Source organism: Rhinichthys klamathensis, unplaced genomic scaffold, assembly GCF_029890125.1.
Source record: "Rhinichthys klamathensis goyatoka isolate OS25496 unplaced genomic scaffold, OSU_Roscu_1.1 h1tg000377l_1, whole genome shotgun sequence".
Lineage (NCBI taxonomy): Eukaryota > Metazoa > Chordata > Actinopteri > Cypriniformes > Leuciscidae > Rhinichthys > Rhinichthys klamathensis.
In genome coordinates this window covers 215001-232226 of record NW_026606884.1, presented here as the reverse complement: position 1 = coordinate 232226, position 17226 = coordinate 215001, and the positions used below count along the sequence as shown (strand labels likewise).

Genomic DNA, 17226 nt, shown 5'->3' with positions numbered 1-17226 from the left:
GTGTTGATCTTCACACTGAAGCGCTGCAGTTCTCAGGTGTTTCTGTAGATGGTGTGTGTGTGTGTGTGTGTGTGTGTGGATCTCAGGTGTTCCTGTAGATGGTGTGTGTGTGTGTGTGTGTGTGGATCTCAGGTGTTCCTGTTGATGGTGTGTGTGTGTGTGTGTGTGTGTGTGTGTGTGTATGTGGATCTCAGGTGTTCCTGTAGATGGTGTGTGTGTGTGTGTGTGTATGTGGATCTCAGGTGTTCCTGTAGATGGTGTGTGTGTGTGTGTGTGTGTGTGTGTGTGTGTGTGTGGATCTCAGGTGTTCCTGTAGATGGTGTGTGTGTGTGTGTGTGTGTGTGTGTGTGTGTGTGTGTGTGTGTGTGTGTGGATCTCAGGTGTTCCTGTTAATGGTGTGTGTGTGTGTGTGTGGATCTCAGGTGTTCCTGTTGATGGTGTGTGTGTGTGTGTGTGTGTGTATGTGTGGATCTCAGGTGTTCCTGTAGATGGTGTGTATGTGTGTGTGTGTGTGTGTGTGTGTGTGGATCTCAGGTGTTCCTGTTAATGGTGTGTGTGTGTGTGTGTGTGTGTGTGTGTGTGTGTGTGTGTGTGTGTGTGTGTGTGTGTGTGTGTGTGTGTGTGTGTGTGTGTGTGTGTGTGTGTGTGGATCTCAGGTGTTCCTGTAGATGGTGTGTGTGTGTGTGTGTGTGTGTGTGTGTGTGTGTGTGTGTGTGTGTGTGTGTGTGTGTGTGTGTGTGTGTGATCTCAGGTGTTCCTGTAGATGGTGTGTGTGTGTGTGTGTGTGTGTGTGTGTGTGTGTGTGTGTGTGTGTGTGGATCTCAGTTGTTCCTGTTGATTGTGTGTGTGTGTGTGTGTGTCTCAGGTGTGTGTGTGGATCTCAGGTGTTCCTGTAGATGGTGTGTGTGTGTGTGTGTGTGTGTGTGTGTGTATCTCAGGTGTGTGTGTGGATCTCAGGTGTTCCTGTAGATGGTGTGTGTGTGTGTGTGTGTGTGTGTGTGTGTGTGGATCTCAGGTGTTCCTGTAGATGGTGTGTGTGTGTGTGTGTGTGTGTGTGTGTGTGTGTGTGTGTGTGTGTGTGTGTGTGTGTGTGTGTGTGTGTGTGTGTGTGTGTGTGTGTGTGTGTGTGGATCTCAGGTGTGTGTGTGTGTGTGTGTGTGTGTGTGTATCTCAGGTGTGTGTGTGGATCTCAGGTGTTCCTGTAGATGGTGTGTGTGTGTGTGTGTGTGTGTGTGTGTGGATCTCAGGTGTTCCTGTAGATGGTGTGTGTGTGTGTGTGTGTGTGTGTGTGGATCTCAGGTGTTCCTGTAGATGGTGTGTGTGTGTGTGTGTGTGTGTGTGTGTGTGTGTGTGTGTGTGTGTGTGTGTGTGTGGATCTCAGGTGTGTGTGTGGATCTCAGGTGTGTGTGTGGATCTCAGGTGTTCCTGTAGATGGTGTGTGTGTGTGTGTGTGTGTGTGTGTGTGTGTGTGTGTGTGTGTGTGTGTGTGTGTGGATCTCAGGTGTTCCTGTAGATGGTGTGTGTGTGTGTGTGTGTGTGTGGATCTCAGGTGTGTGTGTGGATCTCAGGTGTCCCTGTAGATGGTGTGTGTGTGTGGATCTCAGGTGTTCCTGTAGATGGTGTGTGTGTGTGTGTGTGTGTGTGTGTGTGTGTGGATCTCAGGTGTTCCTGTAGATGGTGTGTGTGTGTGTGTGTGTGTGTGTGTGTGTGTGTGTGTGTGTGTGTGTGTGTGGATCTCAGGTGTTCCTGTAGATGGTGTGTGTGTGTGTGTGTGTGTGTGTGTGTGTGTGTGTGTGGATCTCAGGTGTGTGTGTGTGTGTGTGTGTGTGTGTGTGTATCTCAGGTGTGTGTGTGGATCTCAGGTGTTCCTGTAGATGGTGTGTGTGTGTGTGTGTGTGTGTGTGTGTGTGGATCTCAGGTGTTCCTGTAGATGGTGTGTGTGTGTGTGTGTGTGTGTGGATCTCAGGTGTTCCTGTAGATGGTGTGTGTGTGTGTGTGTGTGTGTGTGTGTGTGTGTGTGTGTGTGTGTGTGTGTGTGTGTGTGTGTGTGTGTGTGTGTGTGTGTGTGTGTGTGTGTGTGTGTGTGTGTGTGTGTGTGTGTGTGGATCTCAGGTGTGTGTGTGGATCTCAGGTGTGTGTGTGGATCTCAGGTGTTCCTGTAGATGGTGTGTGTGTGTGTGTGTGTGTGTGTGTGTGTGTGTGTGTGGATCTCAGGTGTTCCTGTAGATGGTGTGTGTGTGTGTGTGTGTGTGTGTGTGTGTGTGTGTGTGTGTGTGTGTGTGTGTGTGTGTGTGTGTGTGTGTGATCTCAGGTGTCCCTGTAGATGGTGTGTGTGTGTGGATCTCAGGTGTTCCTGTAGATGGTGTGTGTGTGTGTGTGTGTGTGTGTGTGTGTGTGGATCTCAGGTGTTCCTGTAGATGGTGTGTGTGTGTGTGTGTGTGTGTGTGTGTGTGTGTGTGTGTGTGTGTGTGTGGATCTCAGGTGTTCCTGTAGATGGTGTGTGTGTGTGTGTGTGTGTGGATCTCAGGTGTGTGTGTGGATCTCAGGTGTTCCTGTAGATGGGGTGTGTGTGTGTGTGTGTGTGTGTGTGTGTGTGTGTGTGTGTGTGTGTGTGTGTGTGTGTGTGTGTGTGTGTGGATCTCAGGTGTTCCTGTAGATGGTGTGTGTGTGTGTGTGTGTGTGTGTGGATCTCAGGTGTGTGTGTGGATCTCAGGTGTTCCTGTAGATGGTGTGTGTGTGTGTGTGTGTGTGTGTGTGTGTGTGTGTGTGTGTGTGTGTGTGTGTGTGTGTGTGTGTGTGTGTGTGTGTGTGTGTGTGTGTGTGTGTGTGTGTCAGGGATCTGGTGTGGAATTTTCCAAAATCTCAATTTTTCCAGCTTCATTATCAGTCGTAGAACCGACGAACAACAGGACGAGGCTCCGCTTTTCCTCGCTCATTCGGTGTGTTTTATCCTCCGGTTTAATATTCAGGGTCTCACAGATTAATCTAGTCCCAGACTAAATATCTTATTATTAATATAGCATATCTTAAAATATGTCAGTGCCTTGTTTTGTCTCAAGATGCACATCAGTAATGTTTTTATCTAAGGCATGTTTATAAAAGCTAGTTGAACTGAGGTCTAATCCTGGCTGAATCTGAACCCCGTCTGTGAAACCAGGCCCTTCATTCTTGATTGATGAATTGATAAAGTGTGGTTACCATGGTTACTGAACATATGGATTCTGAGGATGTTTGTGTCACACGTGTGGACTGTGGCACTATTCTCTTCTGGAAACAAACTTTATTGCATTATTTCCCTGTTATCTCTGTGAAGCTGCTTTGAAACACTCTATATTGCAAAAAGCGTTATATAAATAAATGTGACTTGACTTGATCTTCATCATCGGCTCTGAACGATGATGGTGGAAACTTGATCAATCAGGAAAGCTATTAAGACAACAGAGTCTCATGTACAGCTGTGATAACCCGGGGATCAGGACTGGGACATATTATAACCCATGAGTGTCAGAATCCACTGGTCTCACTGCAGGACCAATGAAAACGACACATGTGATAAAAAAGGCTTTGACCCAGATCTCCACTTTCCCTTATGCAGCCATATACAATTATCAAGTTCAATCTCACAATGGCTGTTGACATTTTAACTACCAATTTATCAAAGTATCATACTGTTATACTTTTTTTTTTTTTATTAGACAGATGTAGTGTGAACTCGTTCATAAATCAGATTGATTGATCAGGGTGAGGCAAACTTTCCGTGTTGTGTGTGTGTGTATTAACTAAGTTGTTGTAATGCGTAGTAATATTGTGTGACGGCTAGGGCGAGTCCATTCACACGCGGGGGTGCAGCCTCTTCGGTTCGATAAGAAATAGTTATCATATCCGCGTCTGCCTGCGTCAGGTATTGTAAGTGATGTTTCTGTTTAGATTAATACAGTTCTCTCTCGGGTGAAGGTGTTTAGAAGTGTGTTTGTGTGTGTTTTGTGCTGGGCTGCGGTTCCGTGTTCCCCCGCGGCTCTCCGTGCGTGTTCGGCCGCGGGATGAAGATGATCTGAAGGACCGTATTTACCGATCCGGCCCGCCGCTCGCTGTCCCGTGAGTATTTACCGATCCGACCCGCCGCTCGCTGTCCCGTGAGTATTTACCGTGAAATAATGGACTGAACTGCAGTGTGTTTCCCGATGTTTCGCGGGCTCGTGAGTGCGCGAGTGCGTGAGTTTCCCGCGACGCGCGCGGACGTCAGTAGCTTTTGTTCCCCGAGCGCTGGGAAACACCGAACTAAAGTCAGTCAGTTTCTTTCAACGATCATAATTACAAAAATAAACTTTTCAAAACTCGAACTTACGATCAAAGTTAAAGCATAAACCCTGTTCAGCTCGAACTGAAAACTCTAAACTGATAAACTTCAGAAACCTGCTGAAAAAATGTTTTAAGAGTATTTTAATAGTATTCAGTAGTTTAGAGTATTCTGTGTAGTTGGAGAATGAAGTGTATTTTGATTTTGTAGTATTTCTAGAGTATTCTATATAATTGAAGAATTAGGTGTATTTTGAAAGTGTAAGTTAGTATTTTATAGAGTTCAGTATTTTAGGGTATTCACTAGTTTAGAGTATTCTGTTTAACGTTATTTGGAGAATGAAGTGTATTTTGCTTATATTTTGCTGAATATTTCTAGAGTATTCAGTATATGAGTATTCTATATAATTGAAGTATTAAGTATATTTTGATATTGTAGTATTGTATAATGTAGTACTTTAAGGATATTCAGTATTTTAGAGTATTTTATATAATTGAAGAATGAAGTGTATTAAGCTATTGTAGTATTTTTAGAGTATTCACTAATTGAGTATTGTATGTAATGGAAGTATGAAGTGTTCTTTGATAGTGTAGTATTGCAGTATATTCGCTGTAACTGGAGGATGAAGTGATGAAGCAGAGCAGGAGCAGCTCCAGTTCCAGCAGAGTGTGTGGATCTGGTTATCAACACCGGCCCGGCCTGTGGCTCCTGACCGCCCGTATGCAGGAGGGTTTTCACTTCTGGCCCGTGTGGGTTTCACAGGAGGGTTTCGGTTTCTGAAACTGAAGCTCAGTCGGCTGGTGTTCTGCTCCGGGGAAGCCAGCTTTCCTGCAGTCGCTGCTGGTGTGTGTGTGTGTGTGTTTCTCACCTAACGCCGTCATCTTCCGCTGAACTGGCAAGTCTCGTGAGCAGTGTGTGAAGTGTGTGTTTCACGGTGAACGACCAAACCAGCCGGCTGAGGGTTTATACTCGTCTCCTTCATCTATACAGCGCTTTACCAATATAGATGTTCCACAGCAGCTTTAAATTACAGTGATAACAGGAGATTACAGTAACAGAGAGTGTTTAGGCTTTACAGCAGATCTAGAATAAAGTTATTGTCCAGATAAAGTTAGTTTTGATTGATTCACTTCCGTTGCAAAGATCATTAGTTATTAACTTATGTGTTATAGTCTTGGCCTCACTGGAAAGTGTAGATTAGTTGTGTTTACAGAGTCCCAGCGTGTTTAGGTGTGTGTGGTGAAGAGTTGGGTTGAAGAGTTGGGTGGATCTGCTTGATAGACGCCATTGTTCGACATCATTAGAAAGAACAGGTTTGACTGTTCCTGTGACATAAAAGAGGCTGATTATGACCTTTACTAATTGTTTGTTTTGCAGATTCAGTGTTTAAATCCCCTGACGCATGTTTGTGTGTTTTATCTGCTTCAGACAGATGTCGGTGGTTGTCTTGAGTTTGATCCGCTGAGAGGCCTTTGGACTTGTGCGACTGCACTTTTCTCGCACTGCGTGTGTGTTGTGATAACTAGGGCACGTAATGCATGCGGCGAACGCACCGCAGTGGAAGTTCCCATAGTGAATCACAAGATGCTCTTTATGAGTCCGCTGGTTTTCAGTTATTGCCAGTTCCATATTTTCTCTGCATGTTGACATCAGACTCGGAGGAAGCGCCTCATGAGATCATGAATCACCGAGACGGGCCGGCTGATCTGTGAACGGGCAACGGCTCTGATTGAGCTTTATCCTAGTAAACCGGTTCAGTGTTAAATGGTTCATTACTCCTTTTCCCATGCAGAGAACATGCAGACGGATGCTAAAAACATGATGCTTTCTGTGTGAAACAGACTGAAACTTAACATGTCATCTGATTTAAACTTAAATCATCCCCTTCATTGCAGCGCTCAAATATTCACAATGCATTGTGGGACATCTGAATATAAGCCAAGCTCACGTGTTTTACTCATGCATTTGTTGAAATGTGTTTGTAGTGAAAAACAACCTAAAATTCAATCCAGAAAAAGCATCATATGGACTGTTGTTTTCATACTTTCATTTAACGGAAGAGAGCGTCGTGAACATTCTTCTAAACGTCTCTTTCTGTGTATGAAACAAACCACATGATGTGAGTAAATAATGGAGCAGTCTTTTTTTCCTCAGAATTGCAACTTATCACGCAATTCTGACGTTACAACTCGCAATTGCTGCTTTATCATGCAATTCTGAGATAAAATCAGAATTGCGAGATAAAAAGTCACAATTAGCTTTTTTATTGTTTATTTTGTGGCGGGGAAACAAGCTTCCATAGTTTGTACTTCATCACAAGCCATCATAAATAAATAAAAATCCTTTCAAATTGAAAAAAGAGCGTTGTGAACATTCTTCTAAACGTCTCTTTTTGTGTATGAAACCACATGATGTGAGTAAATATGGGACAGTCACCTAACCATTCAGAGCGGTGTTGTACGGATGATTTGATAACGTTGTGTGTCGTTAGCTCATGTTTCTAAGCGCCAGTGTTCCTGTAAGCGTGTGTTTGTGATCAGCGTGTGTGTGTGTGTGGAGAGCAGAGCACATGAATGCTTCTTTGTGTTTCAGCGTCTCTCTGCTAGTTATTGCCTGGTAACACTTTAACCAGCGCTCCAGTGGCATACGCTCTCCTGCAGGCCTGAGTGTTAAAGCTTCACGTTTGCGAGCAGGAGTGGGTATAAACTGAGGTTTCTCCGATGAAAAGAAACCTGTCTGTCTTTTGTGTTTATGTTAAGCGGTCGGGCAGCTGCGTCTCGTGAAGGCGTTCGCTCCTTTGCGCCGCTATTGTGTAAGCTAACGGCTCGGTTTGGCAGTGTTAGCGTGTGCGGTTCTCTGGCAGAGGAGCTGTGGTGCTCGACGGACTATAAACTCTTGGCTCGCACTGTTTGGCTTCATTTCTACATGTGTTTCACAACTGGATCTGTGCTGTTTCTGTTGCCACAGAGTTGGCTGGCCTTGTGGACGCGCCTAGTTGAGTTTGGTTTGGCCCGAGCGTGAGGTGGCGTCGGCTAGCAAAGCTCATATGACTAATTGATTCGCTGCAACTTCCCAAAGCCCTGAAACCCTTGTTGGAGTCGCTGCGGGTTTACCCTTCTCTGGAGGGGTTTTCTGTTCACGCTTTTGGTTTTGAGAAGATTTATGTTCAGAATGAGCTGGCGTCCGCTAGGCTAGCTACGATACTCGGTGTTGACGGTGTTACCGGTGTTCAGAAGCAACACCGGTTACATCACTTGCGCACCGGCACCGCCCACACCATTGATTTAATTTTAGATTTTTGATTGACACGCCCTCCTCTCTTCCATGGGGCGTGTCGAATGGCTGAGGGCAGAAATATGCTAATACGGGACAGTCTGTCAGCGGTCGTGGGCGGAGCATGAGCATTATGACATCATAGTGCTCAGAAAATCCAAACGGTTGAGAGTAATCTGTTGGTCATGTGATCGAGTCTCTGGGTCTGGCGTGAGCGTGAGTGAACGTTGGCAGGAGTAATCTGTTGGTCATGTGATCGAGTCTCTGGCGTGAGCGTGAGTGAACGATGGCAGGAGTAATCTGTTGGTCATGTGATCGAGTCTCTGGGTCTGGCGTGAGCGTGAGTGAACGATGGCAGGAGTAATCTGTAGGTCATATGATCGAGTCTCTGGCGTGAGCGTGAGTGAACGATGGCAGGAGTAATCTGTTGGTCATGTGATCGAGTCTCTGGGTCTGGCGTGAGCGTGAGTGAACGATGGCAGGAGTAATCTGTTGGTCATATGATCGAGTCTCTGGCGTGAGCGTGAGTGGACGATGGCAGGAGTAATCTGTTGGTCATGTGATCGAGTCTCTGGCGTGAGCGTGAGTGAACGATGGCAGGAGTAATCTGTTGGTCATGTGATCGAGTCTCTGGCGTGAGCGTGAGTGAACGATGGCAGGAGTAATCTGTTGGTCATATGATCGAGTCTCTGGCGTGAGCGTGAGTGGACGATGGCAGGAGTAATCTGTTGGTCATGTGATCGAGTCTCTGGCGTGAGCGTGAGTGAACGATGGCAGGAGTAATCTGTTGGTCATGTGATCGAGTCTCTGGCGTGACCGTGAGTGAACGATGGCAGGAGTAATCTGTTGGTCATGTGATCGAGTCTCTGGCGTGAGCGTGAGTGAACGATGGCAGGAGTAATCTGTTGGTCATGTGATCGAGTCTCTGGGTCTGGCGTGAGCGTGAGTGAACGATGGCAGGAGTAATCTGTAGGTCATATGATCGAGTCTCTGGCGTGAGCGTGAGTGAACGATGGCAGGAGTAATCTGTTGGTCATATGATCGAGTCTCTGGCGTGAGCGTGAGTGGACGATGGCAGGAGTAATCTGTTGGTCATGTGATCGAGTCTCTGGCGTGAGCGTGAGTGAACGATGGCAGGAGTAATCTGTTGGTCATGTGATCGAGTCTCTGGCGTGACCGTGAGTGAACGATGGCAGGAGTAATCTGTTGGTCATGTGATCGAGTCTCTGGCGTGAGCGTGAGTGAACGATGGCAGGAGTAATCTGTTGGTCATGTGATCGAGTCTCTGGCGTGAGTGAACGATGGCAGGAGTAATCTGTTGGTCATATGATCGAGTCTCTGGCGTGAGCGTGAGTGAACGATGGCAGGAGTAATCTGTTGGTCATGTGATCGAGTCTCTGGCGTGAGCGTGAGTGAACGATGGCAGGAGTAATCTGTTGGTCATGTGATCGAGTCTCTGGCGTGAGCGTGAGTGAACGATGGCAGGAGTAATCTGTTGGTCATATGATCGAGTCTCTGGCGTGAGCGTGAGTGAACGATGGCAGGAGTAATCTGTTGGTCATATGATCGAGTCTCTGGCGTGAGCGTGAGTGAACGATGGCAGGAGTAATCTGTTGGTCATGTGATCGAGTCTCTGGCGTGAGCGTGAGTGAACGATGGCAGGAGTAATCTGTTGGTCATATGATCGAGTCTCTGGCGTGAGCGTGAGTGAACGATGGCAGGAGTAATCTGTTGGTCATGTGATCGAGTCTCTGGCGTGAGCGTGAGTGAACGATGGCAGGAGTAATCTGTTGGTCATATGATCGAGTCTCTGGCGTGAGCGTGAGTGAACGATGGCAGGAGTAATCTGTTGGTCATGTGATCGAGTCTCTGGCGTGAGCGTGAGTGAACGATGGCAGGAGTAATCTGTTGGTCATGTGATCGAGTCTCTGGCGTGAGCGTGAGTGAACGATGGCAGGAGTAATCTGTTGGTCATATGATCGAGTCTCTGGCGTGAGCGTGAGTGAACGATGGCAGGAGTAATCTGTTGGTCATGTGATCGAGTCTCTGGCGTGACCGTGAGTGAACGATGGCAGGAGTAATCTGTTGGTCATGTGATCGAGTCTCTGGCGTGAGCGTGAGTGAACGATGGCAGGAGTAATCTGTTGGTCATGTGATCGAGTCTCTGGGTCTGGCGTGAGCGTGAGTGAACGATGGCAGGAGTAATCTGTAGGTCATGTGATCGAGTCTCTGGGTCTGGCGTGAGCGTGAGTGAACGATGGCAGGAGTAATCTGTAGGTCATGTGATCGAGTCTCTGGCGTGAGTGAACGATGGCAGGAGTAATCTGTTGGTCATATGATCGAGTCTCTGGCGTGAGCGTGAGTGAACGATGGCAGGAGTAATCTGTTGGTCATGTGATCGAGTCTCTGGCGTGACCGTGAGTGAACGATGGCAGGAGTAATCTGTTGGTCATGTGATCGAGTCTCTGGCGTGACCGTGAGTGAACGATGGCAGGAGTAATCTGTTGGTCATATGATCGAGTCTCTGGCGTGAGCGTGAGTGAACGATGGCAGGAGTAATCTGTTGGTCATGTGATCGAGTCTCTGGCGTGACCGTGAGTGAACGATGGCAGGAGTAATCTGTTGGTCATGTGATCGAGTCTCTGGCGTGAGCATGAGTGAACGATGGCAGGAGTAATCTGTTGGTCATGTGATCGAGTCTCTGGCGTGACCGTGAGTGAACGATGGCAGGAGTAATCTGTTGGTCATGTGATCGAGTCTCTGGCGTGAGCGTGAGTGAACGATGGCAGGAGTAATCTGTTGGTCATGTGATCGAGTCTCTGGGTCTGGCGTGAGTGAACGATGGCAGGAGTAATCTGTTGGTCATGTGATCGAGTCTCTGGCGTGAGCGTGAGTGAACGATGGCAGGAGTAATCTGTTGGTCATGTGATCGAGTCTCTGGGTCTGGCGTGAGTGAACGATGGCAGGAGTAATCTGTTGGTCATGTGATCGAGTCTCTGGCGTGAGCGTGAGTGAACGATGGCAGGAGTAATCTGTTGGTCATGTGATCGAGTCTCTGGCGTGAGCGTGAGTGAACGATGGCAGGAGTAATCTGTTGGTCATGTGATCGAGTCTCTGGCGTGAGCGTGAGTGAACGATGGCAGGAGTAATCTGTTGGTCATGTGATCGAGTCTCTGGGTCTGGCGTGAGTGAACGATGGCAGGAGTAATCTGTTGGTCATGTGATCGAGTCTCTGGCGTGAGCGTGAGTGAACGATGGCAGGAGTAATCTGTTGGTCATGTGATCGAGTCTCTGGGTCTGGCGTGAGTGAACGATGGCAGGAGTAATCTGTTGGTCATGTGATCGAGTCTCTGGCGTGAGCGTGAGTGAACGATGGCAGGAGTAATCTGTTGGTCATATGATCGAGTCTCTGGCGTGAGCGTGAGTGAACGATGGCAGGAGTAATCTGTTGGTCATATGATCGAGTCTCTGGCGTGAGCGTGAGTGAACGATGGCAGGAGTAATCTGTTGGTCATGTGATCGAGTCTCTGGCGTGAGCGTGAGTGAACGATGGCAGGAGTAATCTGTTGGTCATATGATCGAGTCTCTGGCGTGAGCGTGAGTGAACGATGGCAGGAGTAATCTGTTGGTCATGTGATCGAGTCTCTGGCGTGAGCGTGAGTGAACGATGGCAGGAGTAATCTGTTGGTCATGTGATCGAGTCTCTGGGTCTGGCGTGAGTGAACGATGGCAGGAGTAATCTGTTGGTCATGTGATCGAGTCTCTGGCGTGACTGTGAGTGGACGATGGCAGGAGTAATCTGTTGGTCATGTGATCGAGTCTCTGGGTCTGGCGTGAGTGAACGATGGCAGGAGTAATCTGTTGGTCATGTGATCGAGTCTCTGGGTCTGGCGTGAGCGTGAGTGAACGATGGCAGGAGTAATCTGTAGGTCATGTGATCGAGTCTCTGGCGTGAGTGAACGATGGCAGGAGTAATCTGTTGGTCATGTGATCGAGTCTCTGGCGTGACCGTGAGTGAACGATGGCAGGAGTAATCTGTTGGTCATATGATCGAGTCTCTGGCGTGAGCGTGAGTGAACGATGGCAGGAGTAATCTGTTGGTCATGTGATCGAGTCTCTGGCGTGACTGTGAGTGAACGATGGCAGGAGTAATCTGTTGGTCATGTGATCGAGTCTCTGGCGTGACTGTGAGTGAACGATGGCAGGAGTAATCTGTTGGTCATATGATCGAGTCTCTGGCGTGACCGTGAGTGAACGATGGCAGGAGTAATCTGTTGGTCATGTGATCGAGTCTCTGGGTCTGGCGTGAGTGAACGATGGCAGGAGTAATCTGTTGGTCATGTGATCGAGTCTCTGGGTCTGGCGTGAGCGTGAGTGAACGATGGCAGGAGTAATCTGTAGGTCATGTGATCGAGTCTCTGGCGTGAGTGAACGATGGCAGGAGTAATCTGTTGGTCATGTGATCGAGTCTCTGGCGTGAGTGAACGATGGCAGGAGTAATCTGTAGGTCATGTGATCGAGTCTCTGGGTCTGGCGTGAGCGTGAGTGAACGATGGCAGGAGTAATCTGTTGGTCATGTGATCGAGTCTCTGGCGTGAGTGAACGATGGCAGGAGTAATCTGTAGGTCATGTGATCGAGTCTCTGGGTCTGGCGTGAGCGTGAGTGAACGATGGCAGGAGTAATCTGTTGGTCATGTGATCGAGTCTCTGGCGTGACCGTGAGTGAACGATGGCAGGAGTAATCTGTTGGTCATGTGATCGAGTCTCTGGCGTGACCGTGAGTGAACGATGGCAGGAGTAATCTGTTGGTCATGTGATCGAGTCTCTGGCGTGACCGTGAGTGAACGATGGCAGGAGTAATCTGTAATCTGTTGTTGTTTGGAGGAAATGTGCCGCTCGCTGATTGGCCTGAAGTGGCTCTTAATGTCGAGTCACGCATCCGAGACGCTGAATTCAGTCTCGCCCTTCAGATAGAGGCTTATCGAGTCCCGGGAGATGTCAAACACACTCGACGTGTGTGTGTGTGTGTTAACTTTAAACATGTCACGACACACACAACTATAAAGGAGGATTTGATCTGCAGTCTATATCATGTTCCTAAATATTTCCTAAATTTTGTGTTGTTTATTTTCCTGGATTCCATTTTAATAATGGTTTTAATCATTAAAAAGCATGTCTAGTCAAAAGAATATATAAAGCATTAACAAGTTAACAATAAATACGTCCCTGTAAAATCAGTTTTATTTTTTCCTAAATTCCATTGTTTCTCACTTAAATTTCATCTATTTCATCACATTGTTATTGTTATTGCCAAACCCCTGATCCGGTGTCATAGACCAGCTCCGGTCCTTTCATCTCACATCAGATTTCAAGCACAAGAGATGCTGTTTCTATTGAGATGCATAGAAGAATTTCGCTAAAATACACCAGATTGACTAGAATTGAACGCATATCAAGTTCAAGTTACATTTTATTTATATAGCACATTTACCACAGCCACTAGGCTGACCAACGTGCTTTACTGTAGCTTGTTTCCGCCACTGAATAAAACATTTTAAAAGATAATTGTGACTTAATCTCACAATTGCCAGATATAAAGTCAGAATTGCTTGAAATAAAGTCGCAATTGCGTGTTATAAAGTCAAAATTGCGAGAGAAAAAACTAACAATTCTGACATCTTTTCTCAGAATTGTGAGATATAAACTCCAATTCTAAGTAAAAAAAGACTGACTTTATAACTCCCAATTATAATACTCCCATTGCGTATTATAAAGTCAATTGCGAGTTATAAACATGCAATTCTGAGAAAAAAAGTCAGAATTTCAAGTATATTTCTCGCAATTCTGACTTAATATCTCGCAATTCTGACTTAATATCTCGCAATTCTGTCTTAATTCTGACTTAATCTCGCACTTCTGACTTAATATCTGACTTAATCTCGCAATTCTGACTTAATTCTGACTTAATATCTCGCAATTCTGACTTAATCTCGCAATTCTGACTTAATTCTGACTTAATATCTCGCAATTCTGACTTAATATCTGACTTAATCTCGCAATTCTGACTTAATTCTGACTTAATATCTCGCAATTCTGACTTAATATCTGACTTAATCTCGCAATTCTGACTTAATTCTGACTTAATATCTCGCAATTCTGACTTAATATCTCGCAATTCTGACTTAATATCTCGCAATTCTGACTTAATATCTCGCAATTCTGACTTAATTCTGACTTAATATCTCGCAATTCTGACTTAATATCTCGCAATTCTGACTTAATATCTCGCAATTCTGACTTAATTCTGACTTAATATCTCGCAATTCTGACTTAATATCTCGCAATTCTGACTTAATATCTCGCAATTTTGACTTAATCTCGCAATTCTGACTTAATATCTGACTTAATCTCGCAATTCTGACTTAATTCTGACTTAATATCTCGCAATTCTGACTTAATATCTGACTTAATCTCGCAATTCTGACTTAATTCTGACTTAATATCTCGCAATTCTGACTTAATATCTCGCAATTCTGACTTAATTCTGACTTAATATCTCGCAATTCTGACTTAATATCTCGCAATTCTGACTTAATATCTCGCAATTCTGAGTTAATTCTGACTTAATATCTCGCAATTCTGACTTAATATCTCGCAATTCTGACTTAATATCTCGCAATTCTGACTTAATATCTCGCAATTCTGACTTAATTCTGACTTAATCTCGCAATTCTGACTTAATATCTGACTTAATCTCGCAATTCTGACTTAATTCTGACTTAATATCTCGCAATTCTGACTTAATATCTGACTTAATCTCGCAATTCTGACTTAATTCTGACTTAATATCTCGCAATTCTGACTTAATATCTCGCAATTCTGACTTAATATCTCGCAATTCTGACTTAATTCTGACTTAATATCTCGCAATTCTGACTTAATATCTCGCAATTCTGACTTAATATCTCGCAATTCTGACTTAATATCTCGCAATTCTGACTTAATTCTGACTTAATATCTCGCAATTCTGACTTAATATCTCGCAATTCTGACTTAATTCTGACTTAATATCTCGCAATTCTGACTTAATATCTCGCAATTCTGACTTAATATCTCGCAATTCTGACTTAATCTCGCAATTCTGACTTAATATCTGACTTAATCTCGCAATTCTGACTTAATTCTGACTTAATATCTCGCAATTCTGACTTAATATCTGACTTAATCTCGCAATTCTGACTTAATTCTGACTTAATATCTCGCAATTCTGACTTAATATCTCGCAATTCTGACTTAATTCTGACTTAATATCTCGCAATTCTGACTTAATATCTCGCAATTCTGACTTAATATCTCGCAATTCTGACTTAATTCTGACTTAATATCTCGCAATTCTGACTTAATATCTCGCAATTCTGACTTAATATCTCGCAATTCTGACTTAATATCTCGCAATTCTGACTTAATTCTGACTTAATCTCGCAATTCTGACTTAATATCTGACTTAATCTCGCAATTCTGACTTAATTCTGACTTAATATCTCGCAATTCTGACTTAATATCTGACTTAATCTCGCAATTCTGACTTAATTCTGACTTAATATCTCGCAATTCTGACTTAATATCTCGCAATTCTGACTTAATATCTCGCAATTCTGACTTAATTCTGACTTAATATCTCGCAATTCTGACTTAATATCTCGCAATTCTGACTTAATATCTCGCAATTCTGACTTAATATCTCGCAATTCTGACTTAATTCTGACTTAATATCTCGCAATTCTGACTTAATATCTCGCAATTCTGACTTAATTCTGACTTAATATCTCGCAATTCTGACTTAATATCTCGCAATTCTGACTTAATATCTCGCAATTCTGACTTAATTCTGACTTAATCTCGCAATTCTGACTTAATATCTGACTTAATCTCGCAATTCTGACTTAATTCTGACTTAATATCTCGCAATTCTGACTTAATATCTGACTTAATCTCGCAATTCTGACTTAATTCTGACTTAATATCTCGCAATTCTGACTTAATATCTCGCAATTCTGACTTAATATCTCGCAATTCTGACTTAATTCTGACTTAATATCTCGCAATTCTGACTTAATATCTCGCAATTCTGACTTAATATCTCGCAATTCTGACTTAATATCTCGCAATTCTGACTTTATAACACGCAATTCTGAGAAATAAAGTCAGAATTGCGAGATAAAAAGTCGCAATTACCTTTTTTATTCTTCATTCTGTGGCGGGAACAAGCTTCCATACTTAACAGAACAACAAGATCAAAAGAAGATATAACATGCGTAACAACAAATAAAACAAAAAAGCTGAGAGTAGCCCTAACCCATAGACACTGACAGTCCCAGCTCTCTCACGTCCGAGTCGCTCGAGGAACTGTGTGTTTGATAGCCGTGAGGACACACTTACTCCAGCTTGATCACATGACCTCGAGCCAACAGCGCACAGCTTGTCCTCCGCATCGCCGGGTTCGGGTTGTGCTTCGCATACGGCGTCACCTGACCCGCTTTATTAGCAGGAACTCTGTCGTGGGCTAATGTTTCCATTACTGCGACTCGGACTTTCTTTCCTGAAGATGATTTCACTAGTAGCGGCTGAGTGATGTCACTGATGTGAACTCTCTCTCTCGTTCTCTCTGCAGGGGTCAAGAGGTCGTCTGAAGGTCGTCGGGGTCAGCGCTGCACTTGAAGAATGAGCTTCACTAGAACTCGCCTGCACTGGAATGGACTGTGGCAAAGATGTGTGTTGCCATGGTAATTATTCACACTAAAACACTGGAGAAGAAGGCCGTCGATGATGTAAGCGTCAGAGCGCCTCTGCCGCCGGTAAGAAACACACTGGGGTCACAGTAAGGTCACAGGGGTCACAGTAAGAAACACGCCTCTCCAGGGTCACAGAGAGCGAAACTCTCAAAATACATCTATGCTAAACTTGTACTTAGCCTCTAACACACACTGGCGCGTATTAGGGGTGGGCGATATCTCGATATTTAAAATATATCGAGATATTTTTTAAACACGATATGGATTTTGACATATCGTATATATCGATATATTGTTTATATTTAATCCTGATTTTGCCACTTTGCTAGTTTGCCTTCTCTGTGCTGTGCTCGCCCCCGCCTCCTTGCTTTTGTTCCCCCTCACCTCGCGTGTTGTCTCATTCAACAATTGTCTCATCCGCAACCAGCCCGGAGGCTACAGAACTCCGAGTGTGTCTGCGCGCGAGCGACAGAGCACGAGAGAAACCGAGTGTGAGCATTAATTGCATTAGTAAATTGGTAGCCTACATACTACAATATATAATTACTATATAAGAGGCATGGAAGTTCGATTAATGGACTCCAGTAATCAGAAGGCTACTACAAACGTCTTGTTTTAAACTATTGCAGGGCTCGAATTTCGGCGCGGGTATTGCGCATAATTCTAATCATTCCCGCAGGTCTCCCATTTATAATGCGGGAAATTCCCGCAATCGTAATCCACACAGATTATAAAATCAAATCATTCTTTTAACAACTATCTGCCAGACGCAATTTCACAAACAGCGTGAGTGTTCAGCGGTGCCGCTTCTTTCTCGTCTCTCATAATGTGTTGTGCAAGGCAAGCATCAAGAGCTGCTGAGAT

At 44.9% G+C, this 17226-nt stretch overlaps 1 protein-coding gene across 3 annotated transcripts in view; it reads left to right on the top strand.

Annotated features, from left to right (window-relative positions):
* The first annotated feature begins 3946 nt into the window (after positions 1 to 3946).
* The window catches only part of fam53b (family with sequence similarity 53 member B), a 20769-nt gene continuing 7489 nt past the window's right edge, over positions 3947 to 17226 (top strand). Inside the window, exons 1-2 of one of the 3 annotated variants that reach the window (XM_056233769.1) lie at positions 3947 to 4095; positions 16242 to 16425. In XM_056233769.1, the coding sequence (XP_056089744.1) occupies positions 16339 to 16425 (87 nt within the window). In that variant the 5' untranslated portion in view covers positions 3947 to 4095; positions 16242 to 16338. Of the gene's footprint in view, positions 4134 to 6807; positions 6997 to 16241; positions 16426 to 17226 lie in introns of those variants that run through there. The other 2 variants (XM_056233770.1, XM_056233771.1) reach the window with 2 other exon arrangements.